This window comes from Oncorhynchus nerka, linkage group LG3 (assembly GCF_034236695.1).
Source record: "Oncorhynchus nerka isolate Pitt River linkage group LG3, Oner_Uvic_2.0, whole genome shotgun sequence".
In the NCBI taxonomy this organism is placed as follows: Eukaryota; Metazoa; Chordata; class Actinopteri; order Salmoniformes; family Salmonidae; genus Oncorhynchus; species Oncorhynchus nerka.
Genome location: NC_088398.1, coordinates 11,364,815 through 11,380,748, shown reverse-complemented (window position 1 = coordinate 11,380,748; position 15,934 = coordinate 11,364,815). Strand labels below are relative to the sequence as shown.

Genomic DNA, 15,934 nt, shown 5'->3' with positions numbered 1-15,934 from the left:
AAAAAAATTTGTGCCAAGAAATGTAGCTATGTTTTTGTTCCTATGGAACATTTCTGGGATCTTTTATTTTAGATTATGAAACATGGGACCAACACTTCACATGTTGAGTTTATATTTTTGTTCAGTATGTTTGAGACTTTGTTATTCTACCATATGGTTTAACTAGATTCATTGTCCAATATTTAATTTCCCTTTAATGTGTTTCAACATAACATTTTTAATCTCCATAATCTGATATCGGGCACAATTGTGTATTTCAAAAATTGATGGACTAAAGATTTAAAGCCTAAAATATAACCTCGTTGAGTTCAACAGTTTAGCAAAGCGGTAGCCTCAGAGAACGAACAATAGTTTACACATGCATTCCATCAATGCCCGGGCCCTTCCCAGCCACTCACTTTGCATGGGGAAAAAATCCTGATTATCACCACACATCCATCATAAGTACCCCAATATCACTCCGAAAGGATCTCAGATTCTTGGAAAGTGTTACAAGATTAGGCAATACAATCGACATTTGCGCAAAGACTATATGGATGTAGAGCCCATTTTACGCATGTTTTTTCCACAAAGCTGTTAAAAACATTCGATCTAAATATAATGTGTACAAACTGATTCTGATATATTTACACGTTACATTGTAGTTTAAACAGTTAAATTGTAGTTTTCTACATTTCTTAGAGTTGTTAATATTAGTAGCAGCCTAATGATTTTTTTTAACAATATGAACCTTGGTGACACTCAAAAGCTAGACTGCAAAAAAGTGTTCAATGGTAGAACATGGAATGAAACCTAATGAACTCGATAAAATGAGAGAAAGGGAGAGAGAGGGAGGCTCTTTGGTGGCCTCGGCATTTCTGGTTGAAAAAGAGTTAAGAACTGATACCAATCACATTACCAATTAGTACCAATCACATAACCAATTATGCATGGATACTTTCACCTCATAACTGTGACTATACATGGTCCGAATATGTGTTACGCTCTGTCCTCACCTTTTATGTCATACACACAACACATAAGGCTATAGCCTGAGTTTTCTGTTTCCAAAACCTCCTCAATCTTCCCAATAGGCGCTGATTCAGTTTGACGCATTTATCCCCTCCTTTATGATACCTGAGAAAAGAACTGCTTCCGTAACATCTGATACGGCTGCTGCCTGGTCATTCTGGCCCAATGTCCCATGCTGCGTTTGTGCTGAGCTCCAATTCCTCTCGTATTCTGCATCTTCACAAACAATTTGAAGGCGGATTGAAGTGTGATGTGGGGTCCATCAGAGAATTCATGCGGGAGTGTGGGCGTGTTTAGGTGGTATTGGGAGTATTTCTCCCCCAATCCCATTCATAAAGAATTCCCCTAACCTTCGCCCTGGTCAATCTCTTCTGATTTGAACCCTCTGTCGTTATTTATGCTATAGTCAAATTATCGGGGAATTGTTTTTATTTCGACAATTCGACGATAATATTTAATAAAACCAGGTGTTAATACGCACAAATATCCTTTATGTGGCCTGTTAAATGTGTACCATGCAAGGAACACATACGCCTATCAGTGAGATATTTCTGCTAACTTTATCTGTACATGGGTTTCGCTAAAAATGATAACCTACGGACGAGAATAGCACAGGAATGTCAACCACACTGGAATGTCAGGTCATGCCTGTATGATCTATGCGTTCATGTTTTGTCCTTAGTTTCCTTTTACGCGTTAGATATATATTTAGGCCAATCTGTTGTTGCCTCATACATGTCAACACAGATGAGCTTTTAAGTAATACGGATTTCCATATTTTGTGATAAATAGCCTAAACTCACTTTACCTGGTGAGTTTCAAGTTTCAACGTTTACACAGGTGTAAAACAGTAGAGTGACATGCTTACCTTGAGAGCTATTTCGCAATAACACAGTGATAACAATAATAATAATATAGATAATAATACACATTAAAAGACAGTTGAGAGTAATGTTGGCTTGTCTTTGTGAGACAACTGTGATACCTGTGAAAATAGGTTTATTTCATGCCCCAAACATTGTGGCTGTGGTGCTCATAAATATATATATTTGGTGTCTGACAAAGTAGTTAGGCTAATGATTTGTCCATCCCCGGAAAGACTGTACCCACCAAATTGGTTCATGTCAGCCACCATGTTTCAGACCTCGATACAGATACCCTATCTTAATGAGTTATTCTTCTATCACATAAATCAACCCTGTGTCTAGTCTACTCACATAAACATTTCAAGAAGGATAGGCATATGTGTGATATGTCACAGTTACAGATAATAACGAAGTAGCCTAATTCAGTGCAATAGTTACCTTGTAGTTAAATGTGATCACAGTTTTTATTGATATATACAGTACCAGTTAAAAGTTTGGACACAGCAATTACAATTCCCTAAAATACTTTTTTTAATGCTAATTGGAGTGTCACCCATGCCCAAATTAGTTATATTCAAGAATAAAGTCAATAATTCATTTTTATTGTGATTTTCATGTTGTGTCATTCAAGGGTTTTTCTTTATTTTTACTGTTTTCTACATTTTAGAATAATAACGAGGACATCAAAACTATGAAATAACACATATAGAATCATGTAGTAACCAAAAAAAAGTGTTAAACAAATCAAAATGTATTTTATCTTTGTGATTCTTCAAAGTAGCCACCCTTTGCCTTGATGACAGCTTTGCACACTCTTGGCATTCTCTCAACCAGCTTCACCTGGAATGCTTTTCCAACAGTCTTGAAGGAGTTCCCACATATGATGAGCTCTTGTTGGCTGCTTTTGCTTCACTCTGCGGCCCAACTCATCCCAAACCATCTCAAATGGGTTGAGGTTAGGTGATTGTGGAGGCCAGATCATCTGATGCATTACCCTCCTTGATCAAATATCAAATATCAAATATATTTAGATTTGTTTAACACTTTTTTTTGGTTACTACATGATTCCATGTGTGTTACTTCATAGTTTTGATGTCTTCAATGTTATTCTACAATGTAGAAAATAATACAAAAAATCAAGAAAAACCCTTGAATGAGTAGGTGTGTCCAAACTTTTGACTGGTACTGTAAATATCATGACTTAAGGATATGCCTATATATATAACATATTCCATGCATAAATTAGGCTACTCATTCAGGTTATTATTGGCATGAAATGACAGCTCAAGCATTTGCGTGTCAATTACTTATGTTTTGAAACGTCTAATTAATAAATTAACGTGGCACAGGTCCTACACAAATATGTTGATGTTCGGTTTGTGGAACGACGATTGGTTATCTCTGTGCTCAGAATGAACTATTTTTCCTGGATTCGAGGAGAAAAAAATGGCAGTGCTATCCGGTATCTTTGGGACGTCCATACCCTAAACCCTAAACCCTACCTTAATCTTAACCCCATACCTTTACTTTAACCCTAACCTTAAGCATAACCCTCAGTAACTCCTATCCTTAACCATTACCTTAACCATTTTACATGTAAACTTCAATTGGTTAGGGACGTCCTAAAGATCCCGGTTTGCACGGACCAAACAAAATAGTAGCCAGAAAGCATGTCAATTGACAGAGTCACGTGAACAGAGAAAGAGAAATCCATAGAAGAATATGCTGAAACTCTATGGGGGAACGCACGTTGGATCATGCACCCTAAAGTATGGTCGCTCGAATCAGAATATTCGACTGACGCAGAAGAATAAACAATATCAAGACGAGCAGAGTTTATATCAACGAAGTTTGGAGCGGAAACTTGGCAGGGAAACATGGACGAAGGTTATTCTATATTCTATGTAGCTCTGCTTAGATCTCTCTGGCGTCCCTATTTCCTGGGAAAGGAGAGGGGACTGACTAGCCTCCGAGATGTTGTTGGGTATCTATTTACAAGATGTTGTGTTATGTAGCCTACCGCCCACGGCGTTTGCTATACGAGTTTTTTTGTGCGCTTTTTGCAGAGCTTTAATGGGTGACAATGGACACCTGTCCTTTGCGTCAAATACGAAGTTATTTCACCTTTGTTGTTAGACAATTAAAAGTGACGCACGTGCAGATGGAAGTTCATATCTGATATATAAACACTTCAATATCCATGTTGAAGTAGCCTATGATGGCTATTTATCAGATAGCCATCAAAGCAAAGCAATTGCAAGCAAATTCCATCTGCTGGCAAATCATGTAAATAACGTTTTTGTATATGTTCTTAATGAGTTGGTTACCCGCTCTGGAAAATAAATACTTTGCATATGAATTGTGTACAGGACAGATTACATTTCAGAAGCGGAATGATTTGCACAAATAAGTTTTACTGAAACACATGGGAAGTGATTTTATTGATGTTTTAACATTGTATTCTCGACTTGCTTTCAGGAGGGGTGGGCAAAGGTGGCGATAGAGGAGAGGAGCCAGGATCCTTGCAGGGTGGGCAGCAACAGTCCATGCACGGCGCAGGCCACTGCAAGTGGTTCAATGTGCGGATGGGCTTCGGGTTTATATCCATGACTAGTCGTGGGGGAACTCCCGTAGATCCTCCTATGGATGTATTTGTTCACCAAGTAAGTTAAGTTGAACCATCTATGGATACAAATAATCAGCTGATAGATAGTCAAGCTGAACCCTCATGTCTACAGGAGTTGGATACACATTGTCCCACTCCTATACGAGGTGACCACACAGTGCAGGCTATTGGATAGTTTTTATATCAACCAGACATTGTTGAGGGGCAGTTGTAACATTGTAACACCTAAGATGTAGCATCAGGAGAATCATAGATTCTGAGTCCTCGTGAATGAGCTGTTATTTGGGATGTCTGTAGGACTACAGGAAATAATTAACATTTGGGAAATTATTGTTATAGTAAAATCATTTTGCATTGTAAAAATGGGTGATTGATAGATGTTACTCGTCATGTTTTATAGACCCAGAAGACGGGGGAAGGGCCTCTCTATAGGAGGGTTTTTTTAAGCAAAAGAAAAGATAGGTGGTGCATGCATGGTGGTTGTCAGGTTAACCGTGTGCTTATAGGCCAACCTCACAACCAGGTTTAGATTTTGGACATTATTTCACTCGTGTTGGCTTTGAGCTGTGTATGTTATAGCACTGCTTTCCTTCACCATCCCGTGCCATGTTGCAAGATTCCATTGACACTTAACAGCCTAATTAGAGCCCGGATTCCACCAAATCCACCCAAATTTTGCCACATTTTAGGTGTGCTTGATTTAGCTTGCCTAGTCCCAAATCTGTGTGGCTCAATTGGTAGAGAATGGCGCTTGCAAGGCCAGGGTTGTGGGTTAGATTCCCACAGGGGACCAGTGCGAAAACGTATTGCACTCACTGCTACTGTAAGTTGCTCAGGACAAGAGCGTCTGCTAAATGACTCAGATGTAAATGTAGTAGGATTTGCTTGGGCAGCATAGGCTTGGGGAGTGGTGTGGTGGGGGACATAGTGTATGATGTGATGGGAGACTGGCTGGAGTGGATCCTTGGTTATGAAAGCCCATCAGTCCATCTCATCTCACTGTGTTTGGCAGGCTCCTCCTTCTTTCCAGAGCTAGGCTAATAACAGTCTTTGTTTCTTCCTGGTGTTTTGTTCCCTCAGAAAGGGGGGGGGGGGAAGATGTCTACTTGTGTTCACGTGACTTCCTCCTTACAGCGAGTCATCTATTGATAGAGGGACTGATTGTAGAGAAGACTGATTTCTATGGCCAGCTGATGAAATGCATATGACGGCAGTGCATCTAACTGCTAACCAACGCTATTGGAGCAATGCAGTTGCAGTATGTTATCTGTCTGTGTGCTTTTGACCCCTGCTTGTTTGATGTTGAGTCACTGTCTCCACAGGCTTTTGAGACCACTGCAATGACTGATTTACTCACTCTTCAATTACAATTCAGATTCATTTTAACTGGGAAATAGTTGGTGCATGAATCTGAGACTGATTTCTGGGAATGTTTCACAAAGTTGAGTGGATTGATATATTGATAAACTGTGACTAACAAATGACTAACAGGAGGCTCCTGTAGAGAGGACTGTGGAGAGACCGCATATGGCTTTGTAGAATGGCCTGAATAACTGCTTCAAATGGGGGAATTTCTCTCTTTAAACTGGGAATTTGTTGTGATCTGTTGACTATGAAACAGTTGAAGCTCAACAAACGCCTGTGGTATATTCAGGAGTTAAACTTGCTGAAGCCTAACCCAGCCTGAACTCTAGGGTTTTGTCATTTATTCATCATATCTGGCCTCTCCAACCCTCTCATTCATATCACGTTTCTCTCAATCAAGCCTTCCAGTGGCAAAAGCTTCATCCACTATTGGAAGAGCTAGTAAACAGACCATGTGCTGGAGAAATGAAATGAAAGTACTGTACCCTTGCTCTGTCTCCTTGCTCTCTTTTTCTCTTTCCCTTCTCTTCTATGCCCGTTTTCATTCCCAAATTCTCCAGGCCAACTTACACCCTCCCCCAACCGAAAACAGGCAAAATGGCTGCGGTGCTGGGTTGGTCTGTGGTAACCCAGAGTTTAGGTGGCTCCAGCAGGGCTAACAGAGAGCTGGCCTGGGCTAACAGAGAGCTGGCCTGGGCTAACAGAGAGCTGGCCTGGGCTAACAGAGAGCTGGCCTGGGCTAACAGAGAGCTGGCCTTGGCTAACAGAGAGCTGGCCTGGGCTAACAGAGAGCTGGCCTGGGCTAACAGAGAGCTGGCCTGGGCTGACAGAGAGCTGGCCTGGGCTGACAGAGAGCTGGCCTGGGCTAACAGAGAGCTGGGCTGAGGGCTGATGGCTCAGATATGTCGGGAGGGGGACGAGGTGTCTGGAGCAGAGAATCCTGAACCTACGCTTTGACTTCTGTTGAAACGCAAATCGGTGACTACGAGTGACTCGTAGAAATATGGGCTAGATTAGTTGTTGGCCTCTGTAAAGGGTTAAGTTTCGTTGCATGTGGTTTCATTAGGATTCATGAGTTATTCCGTTTTTTTTATTCGTTGCTAGATTGAGTTATTTGTTTTTAGGGGAGGGGGGTTTGTCACTGCAGTTGTTCAGATATACAATCATTTACATTACTGTAAACAACTTTCACAGAAGTCAAATAATTTGTTTTAATCAGTACTATTCCTTTTGTTTATTAGAAAAAAGTTATTATGTATTGTGAACTGGGGGTAAATTGGCTTAATTAAGGCTGTAGTTGAGGTACCAGTTCCTGTAAATGTATGAATTCATTTTGTAAACATTCATTTTGGACCATATCCATGAAAATGTAATTAGATGTAAAATAGTCAAAGTTAATAGTAAAACTTGTTTATGAAAAGTTGTTTAAGAAAAGGAATAAAGCTCTAATTGAGAGATTATTAGGACATTTTGAATATACTCAAAACCTAAATAATCTGTGTTTAATTTGATAAAACATAAATAGTATTACCATGTATATACTATATATACCTACTATTTAAATGTTTATAATAAAATAATTGTTAAATAGTATTTTCTATTTGGTAATTGTGTTTTTCTTTGATGGATGAAATGTATTTTTTTTAACTCATGAACCTCAATCAAGCAATTCATATTATTTGACACACTACGACTGTGAGATGTGGTTGTCTCGCCCAGCTACGCTAAAATGAATGCATTAAGAAAGTATAGTGTTCTGCTGTAGTGTGCTAAGGTCCATCTGAATCCTCTGGTATAGGAAGTGAACCAATCTGCTCAGTCCACAGCGACAGACCCAGGGAATGGCAGGGAGCAAGTGACTGTAGGGATCAGCCATTATGACGGCTATGTCTGTCTTTGCCATAAAAGTAATCCTCAAGCACGTATTTGGATAAATGGTATAAAGTTATCAAACGTGATGTAGATGGATGAATATGAGCTTGATACCTAGATGGATTGATTTGGTTTTACTGTGTGTGACTAGGCCATGAGATCCCTGTGTAATCTGTGTCTTCTTCTCCCTATCCTGCCCCTGTCCTATCCTCCTCCTTCTATCCCAGAGCAAACTACACATGGAGGGCTTTCGCAGACTGCAGGAGGGAGAGCCACTAGAGTTTACCTTCCAGTGGTCCCCCAGGGGCCTGGAGTCTGTACAAGTCACAGGCCCCGGGGGAGGCCCCTGCTCGGGCAGTGAGAGGAGACAGAAACCCAAACCCCCGGCCCCACCGCAGAGATGGAAGCCAAAGGGAGACCGGTGAGTGAACCATAGAAATAGAATTACTAGCACAGACTTTCCTTTCAAGTCAATGTTCTGTTATGGGTGAATATAGAGTGGGTATGACCTGCTGCTGCAGGGAGGGAATTGAGACTGAGACTGGCAATAGAACAGATTATGTTGGAAGGAACAGAGTAGTACTGCCGTGATCATTAGTGGTGTGTGTGCGTACATGCGTGTGCCTGTGCCTGTGTATGTGTGCATTGATGTAATCTATTTAGCAGTAGCTGCATATTCGTATTTACCTGTGTATGATTCAGAGGTTCTGTGTGGAGTATACCTGCTGCATTATTTACATTATGTCAAACGTTCACATTTGTAGAGGTTCTGTTTTAACAGCTGTTTCCCATCCAGATGCAATGTTGTAATGTAGAGCAAATATCACTTTAGACTGAAGAGGAATTGTCAGAAACAGGCGTTTTATTTTATACAGGATTGCCCTTTTATTCATCATGTTGGGTGATGTTATATTGCATCATGTTGCGTTATGGTGGATACTAATTTTATGACCCGAGTTAGGCCTATGCTACATCAATGATCACATTTATTTAACAATGTATACTTATTTTGTTGTATAGACATTTCATCCTAATTTCCCTCCCCATTGTTATAATGTAAGAGGGATCTTACTTCAAAACAAGGAATAGAAATATGTTGAGGTCAGTGTGTTGACCTCTAACCCCTGACCTTTCTGGGTCAGTAACAGAGCTTCTGGCTGGATCCAAATAGGCAGAATAAAAACATTTTATAAACACTACATTCCCTTTAGTACATCCACCAGAATGTCTTTTTTTATATTCTTTATATTGGTTTATTATATTTTTTATTTCATAGATTGATGTATTACAGTGTTACACTGTTAAACTCTTGGCTCCCCGATCTTTATAAACATTGACAATATTTTAACATTTTGGAATTTACAAATAAATTGTGCCAACAACTTTCTCTTCACTTGAGTTATTGGTTGACTTCAAAGTCAAACCTCAGCTGATTTGCTGTTCTGTGCGAGTATTAGAAATGATGCAAACATAAACGTTGTGGGAACTATGTAACCATGTGTCTAAACAGTGCCTGCCTATGTGATTGATATGTTACAAAAACATAGATTCAGCGACTATTGTGAAACCTTTACTACCAGCATGGCAGCTTGTCTTGTGAAAACTGGTTATTCACTCTTACCAGCTAGAATGGGAGTCTATGTGGTGGGGGTTGGGGAGTGGAGGAGGGGGTATTGGTAGGTAACCTCCCAAGCAAGCAAACTAGCCTGGATGAAACCTAAATTCCAATGCCCTTCCCCCTCTCCTCTCCTTCCCTCTCCCCCCTCACATGTTCTAATTGAAGATGCCACTGTGAGGGACCCCCTGCAAGCCTCCAGCTCAGTCATGCGAAACTCTTTGTTTCCATCTGAAAGAGTTAAAGCTGCAATATGTAACTTTTTGGGTGACCGGCCTGAAATGTAGCCTTTAACATCTGACTGGGTGACCGACCTGAAATGTAGCCGTATAACATCTGACTGGGTGACTGGCCTGAAATGTAGCCGTATAAAATCTGACTGGGTGACCGGCCTGAAATGTAGCCGTATAACATCTGACTGGGTGACCGACCTGAAATGTAGCCTTTAACATCTGACTGGGTGACCGACCTGAAATGTAGCTGTATAACATCTGACTGGGTGACCGACCTGAAATGTAGCCGTATAACATCTGACTGGGTGACCGGCCTGAAATGTAGCCGTATAACATCTGACTGGGTGACCGACCTGAAATGTAGCCGTATAACATCTGACTGGGTGACCGGCCTGAAATGTAGCCGTATAACATCTGACTGGGTGACCGACCTGAAATGTAGCCGTATAACATCTAACTGGGTGACCGGCCTGGGTGACTGGGTGACCGGCCTGAAATGTAGCCGTATAACATCTGACTGGGTGACCGACCTGAAATGTAGCCGTATAACATCTGACTGGGTGACCGACCTGAAATGTAGCCGTATAACATCTAACTGGGTGACCGGCCTGGGTGACTGGGTGACCGGCCTGAAATGTAGCCGTATAACATCTGACTGCAAGTTAATAATGTCGTAATGAGCCTATCTGTTTATGATCTGATCACGTCTATTGCAAATGAATTGGTATGATTTGCTCTTATATTTAACCAGTTAATTGAATAGCTTCCTATTTGATTCAGTAAAACAGACCATGTGACAGGCTGGAGTGACACGACTTAGTTCCCTGTGTGGAACCCTGCTTTGTTTCGCCTTGTCATCAATGTATCGCCTTATCATTGTTTCCGCCTGTGAGCAGCGTCTTGGTTATTTATTGCAGGCCTTAGGCCTGTTGTAGACATACTTAATTTCTATATACATTTGACAGTAAGCTATACATATCAGCATGTTGGCAACTATTAATGCGCATTTTATCAGGGAAAATGATTATCTATTTATCTATTTATTTTATTTGTCATCTCTTGATGAGAGCACATATGAGAAGTATTGTATTTGCATTGGTCGCTTTAACTGTTTTCTGTTAGGTTCAGTATTGGTGTATTCTATGGTGTATTCTATGGTGTATTCTATGTGAAATGCTGCCATCTAAAGGATACATTTGGACCAACAGATTTTGGGTAAATATAATTAAACCAATCTAGTAAGCATGTTATAATAGGATTTGTACCATAATGCATTACATTCTAGAGAAAATGTAATGATATCCCATATAAGAAGTTCTAGGTTTTATTCTTTAAATTCAGAATAAATATGCACTTTAAGCCCTGAAGTTGAAAGAAATTCCTTGTTTGTGAATTGGAATGTGACAAGGATCTCCACTCTCTGTCTCAGATGTTATAACTGTGGAGGACTAGACCACCATGCCAAAGAGTGTGGCCTGCCGCCCCAGCCGAAGAAGTGCCACTACTGCCAGAGCGCGACGCACATGGTGGCCCACTGTCCTCACCGCCCCCCCGGCCCCTTGTCTCCCGGCCCTGCCACAGCCACTCAGGGAAGACGCACTACTGTGGACCAGTACCCCTCTACCTTCACCACCACCTCCTACAGCCCCAGTCCCAGGCAGGGAAACAGGCACTCCCAGCCCTCTCAGGACAGTTCCTCCCCCCTCAGCAAGTCCTCCAGCAAGTCCTCCAGCTCTCCGGAAGACCCGGCACAGATCCAGAGGAGATCTGGAGGACACCACAGGTGGAAACAATCCTGATCCACATCCACCATGGACGGATGCCACCTGTTAGTATTACCTCTGGTCCAATAAAACCACCTTCCTTCAGTCTGATCAGTCTCCTCCTCACACAGACACATCCTGAGCAACCTCAAGCAGATCCACATTTCTAACCAAATGGACAGTAAAGTATCTATTTTACTTCCCCAATCCCTCCCAGACTTTCCCTCTACCAAACGCTGTACATCTTAGCTACCTCCTGGGCCCACTCAATCCATCTCCACATAGATAGACCTATAATCTTAGTTACCTCCTGGGCCAACTCAATTCATCTCCACATAGATAGACCTATAATCTTAGGTACCTCCTGGGCCAACTCAATTCATCTCCACATAGACAGACCTATACTCTTAGTTACCTCCTGGGCCAACTCAATCCATCTCCACATAGATAGACCTATACTCTTAGCTACCTCCTGGGCCAACTCAATCCATCTCCACATAGATAGACCTATACTCTTAGCTACCTCCTGGGCCAACTCAATCCATCTCCACATAGATAGACCTATAATCTTAGTTACCTCCTGGGCCAACTCAATCCATCTCCACATAGATAGACCTATACTCTTAGTTACCTCCTGGGCCAACTCAATCCATCTCCACATAGATAGAGCTATACTCTTAGCTACCTCTTGGGACAGATTCAGCCTCATCTACCTCAGATTGGTAGCACAGGAATGGTCAGTCACCCTTGTTTCCATCGCTCAGTCAGGTTCATTGACATCCGCTCTACTATCAATTGCAATAAGAAGACAACTGGGAATGGGACTGACACACAAACAGCCAAAGCAATCTTGTTCTTTCTTTTTTGATTGTTTACCTGGTCTGAACCATATTGTCCCAAAGCTCAGTCTGTTCAAATTCACCATTCACCTGGATTCACCATTCACCTGGATTCATCATTCACCTGGATTCACCATTCACCTGGATTCATCATTCACCTGGATTCACCATTCACCTGGATTCACCATTCACCTGGATTCATCATTCACCTGGATTCACCATTCACCTGGATTCACCATTCACCTGGATTCATCATTCACCTGGATTCACCATTCACCTGGATTCACCATTCACCTGGATTCACCATTCACCTGGATTCACCATTCACCTGGATTCATCATCCACCTGGATTCACCATTCACCTGGATTCACCATTCACCTGGATTCACCATTCACCTGGATTCATCATTCACCTGGATTCATCATTCACCTGGATTCATCATTCACCTGGATTCATCATTCACCTGGATTCACCATTCACCTGGATTCATCATTCACCTGGATTCACCATTCACCTTGATTCATCATTCACCTGGATTCATCATTCACCTGGATTCATCATTCACCTGGATTCATCATTCACCTGGATTCACCATTCACCTGGATTCACCATTCACCTGTTCCAACGGGAAGTATTTCTTAGATTTTCTTTCTCTATTTTGGAGAACTACGGAAGGGCAGTTCGAAGCCTTGGTTTTCTCTGTGCGTTTTTCATCAGACAGTAGTCAAAGACACCCAAACCCAATCATACCTCTTAGGCCCGGTTTGCCGAACAAAGATTAAACCTAGTCTTAGACTGAAACGCCCTTTCAATGGAGAATCTTGATCGTCATTGAACGTGCTTTTTAGTCCAGGACTAGACTAGATCTGTGCCTGGGAAACTGTTTCTAACTAAACCAATGCTAACATGATCATTTGTCTGTTCAGGGCAGTGAAGAAGTAGTATACCTGCCTCCTCATGGTCTCATTCATCCTCATCAATAAGAATACTCAATGTAAATATTAAGATGTATGTTGAATGCATTTATAAGGAGACATGGTTTATGTTTCTTCTAACTTTACTCACACCATATCATGACCATACAGTACTCTCTCTCCCACAGGGTACAGCTGCACTGACTGACTTGTGAAATGGGATTCTCAGTGTGTCAGCGGAGCAGTCACTTCTTAATGTGTGTTGACAAATCAAACTTAATCTAATCGAATGACCTTAATAGGAAGTGTAAGATGACAAATAATCAATGGGGTGAAATGTTTGCCTTCAATCCTTTGACTGCGTGACTGAAGGACACGATACTGCATGAAGCAACGCCCAGATATGTTCTGTAATGCAGCTATGAATTGAACGTCTAGGCTCTACTATGTTTACTGACAGTGAATACGTGTTATAATCATCGATCATATATATAATCAAACATTAGCACAAACCAAACTAGATCCCTGGAGGACTCAAGTGTTATATTTTCTCGCAGGAGGAAGAATGTTCTCAGGGAACTTACCAAAAAGTTTACTTTTCATTTTGAGTTGAATCATCGTCATAGAACTAAATGTGTTTTTGTTTTAAGCAAACCATGTGATATTGATATAGTGTTCAACTCTATAGACTTATGTACTGATATTAGTAACTACCTCTGAGTTCTAGGTATACATACTGTTATTATGTCCATGTGACATTGTAAACAGACATGTCCACATCTGTGTGAACCTGTGTGTTATTGTAAGTGCATACCACCATCTAGTGGTCAGTTCTGGTCATTTATATTCTGTTTACATTATGGTTTCTGTTTTTTTTTAGCATTCCTTGGTCACATCACTAAGACAAAGGACCAAACTGTGAAATCCTACACACAGGCCTATTTCACTGAGTGTACAAAACATTTAGAACACTCTCCTAATATTGAGTTGCACCTCCCTTTTGTCCTCAGAACAGCCTCAATTCGTCAGGGCATGGACTCTACAAGGTGTCGAAAGCGTTCCACAGGGATGCTGGCCCATGTTGACGCCAATGTTTCCCACTGTTGGTGTCAAGTGGCTGGATGTCCTTTGGGTGGTGAACCATTCTTGATAGACACGGGAAACTGTTGAGCGTGGAAAACCCAGCAGTGTTGCAGTTCTTGACACAGGTGCGTCTGGCACCTACTACCATACCCCATTTCAAAGGCACTTCAATATTTTGTCTTGTCCATTCACCCTCTGAATGGCACACATACACAATCCATGTCTCAATTGACTCAAGGCTTAAAAATCCTTATTTAACCCGTCTCCTCCCCTTCATCTAGAATGAATGAAGTGGATTTAACAGGTGACATCAATAAGGGATCATAGCTTTCATCTTGATTCACCTGGTCAGTCTATGTCATGGAAAGAGCAGGAGTTCCTAATGTTTTGCACACTCAAGTGTAGTTGTAATTTCATCACTATCCTAAGTTGTGAATTTCTCCTTAGATTCAAATAATGATGATTATGTAAGAAATGTTCATAATGTTTTTTACTGTCATCAAATCACTGCTGGACATATGGAACTGGGGTTTCTGTCAAACTCATCTGACAATTTTTGTAATGATTTAGTCATATTTGTTGTTTATATGGCAACTTTAACACCTCAGTGAATTATGTGTTGTAACCTCTCTGATCCTCGGAGTTTGATGTAACTACTGATATTGTTTTAACCTTGTATGGATCATATCTTCTAATCATGTGTATTAATGATCAATTCATAACAGGAAAGCAACAGTGAATCACTACCTCATGGTTATGTAACAGGGTAGGAGTCCATTTCAATTCAGTCAAGTCTATTTGGAGAGCAATTAGAAAAAATGGAATTGAAATTTCAGTTGACGTACTGAACTGACTGAATGGAAATGGAATTGACTCCAACTATTCTGCAACATTTCTGTAACAGTTGAGGCAGCCCTGTGGATACAGACTGAACCAAAGCACTTATTGTGGAGATATATGTCCCAAAGACAATGCAGAAAGCACTGTTGTGTAGCCCACATCCAGTACATATTGTGATGTGATGGACTCCCGTTTTTGTTAAAAAAATAAAAACCTTGTGTATGTATGTTTTTTCAGTGCTGTGGTTGTATTATACAATCAAGTGTTCCTCCAAAGCAGAAGATTGTCTTAACGTCTCAAAAGAGCACTGATATCTGTTTTATTGTTTTCCTGTTGGCCTGAATGGATGAATTATATTCAAATCATTCATTGTATTCAAAGCCATTTTTTTTGTTACATCAATCATGGTTTGTCTGAGATATTCAAAAGGTTTATTTGACTGAAATAATAAAGCCTGTTGCTAACCTCTTCTTTTGGTCTGGTTGATCTTTCAGGGATGTGATGGTTTTATCCATGTGTCAAACTCATTCCACAGAGGGCCGAGTTTCTGTTTGGCTCCTCGTACTTGATTGATGAATTAAGGTCACTAATTAGTAAAGAACTCCCCTCACTTGGTTGTCTGGGTCTTAATTGGAAGGAAAACCAAAACATGCCTTCCATGGGAATGAGTTTGAACATTGACCTGGTTTAAACAGTGACAGGAGTTCAGACTGAGAAAATAATACGGTAGTACTCATGATAGCTCCTAGAGGGCGCTATAGGATAAAAAGCAGAGGTCTACGAGCTATCCATCATTTCTGTTGATTTCTTTTTCAAGTGTTCCCTCTAAGTAATTAATATAAGGTAACTATCATGGCATAAAAAAGTGATCCCAAACTTGTACACTGTGGGACAAAACAGCACAAC

General features: G+C 40.9%; 1 protein-coding gene across 1 annotated transcript; it reads left to right on the top strand.

Annotated features, from left to right (window-relative positions):
- Positions 1 to 3,344: 3,344 nt before the first annotated feature.
- On the top strand, positions 3,345 to 15,912 carry LOC115114473 (protein lin-28 homolog A-like). The gene is made up of 4 exons (XM_029642727.2): positions 3,345 to 3,764; positions 4,356 to 4,540; positions 7,968 to 8,161; positions 11,018 to 15,912. The coding sequence occupies exons 1-4, from the start codon at positions 3,755 to 3,757 to the stop codon at positions 11,385 to 11,387; spliced, it is 759 nt and encodes a 252-aa protein (XP_029498587.1). The 5' UTR covers positions 3,345 to 3,754; the 3' UTR covers positions 11,388 to 15,912.
- Positions 15,913 to 15,934: the final 22 nt, after the last annotated feature.

Coding starts and splice junctions, on each gene's coding strand:
- LOC115114473 (XM_029642727.2), top strand. Junction 4,541..7,967: donor TGGATGTATTTGTTCACCAA/GTAAGTTAAGTT, acceptor CTTCTATCCCAG/AGCAAACTACACATGGAGGG. Junction 8,162..11,017: donor TGGAAGCCAAAGGGAGACCG/GTGAGTGAACCA, acceptor TCTCTGTCTCAG/ATGTTATAACTGTGGAGGAC.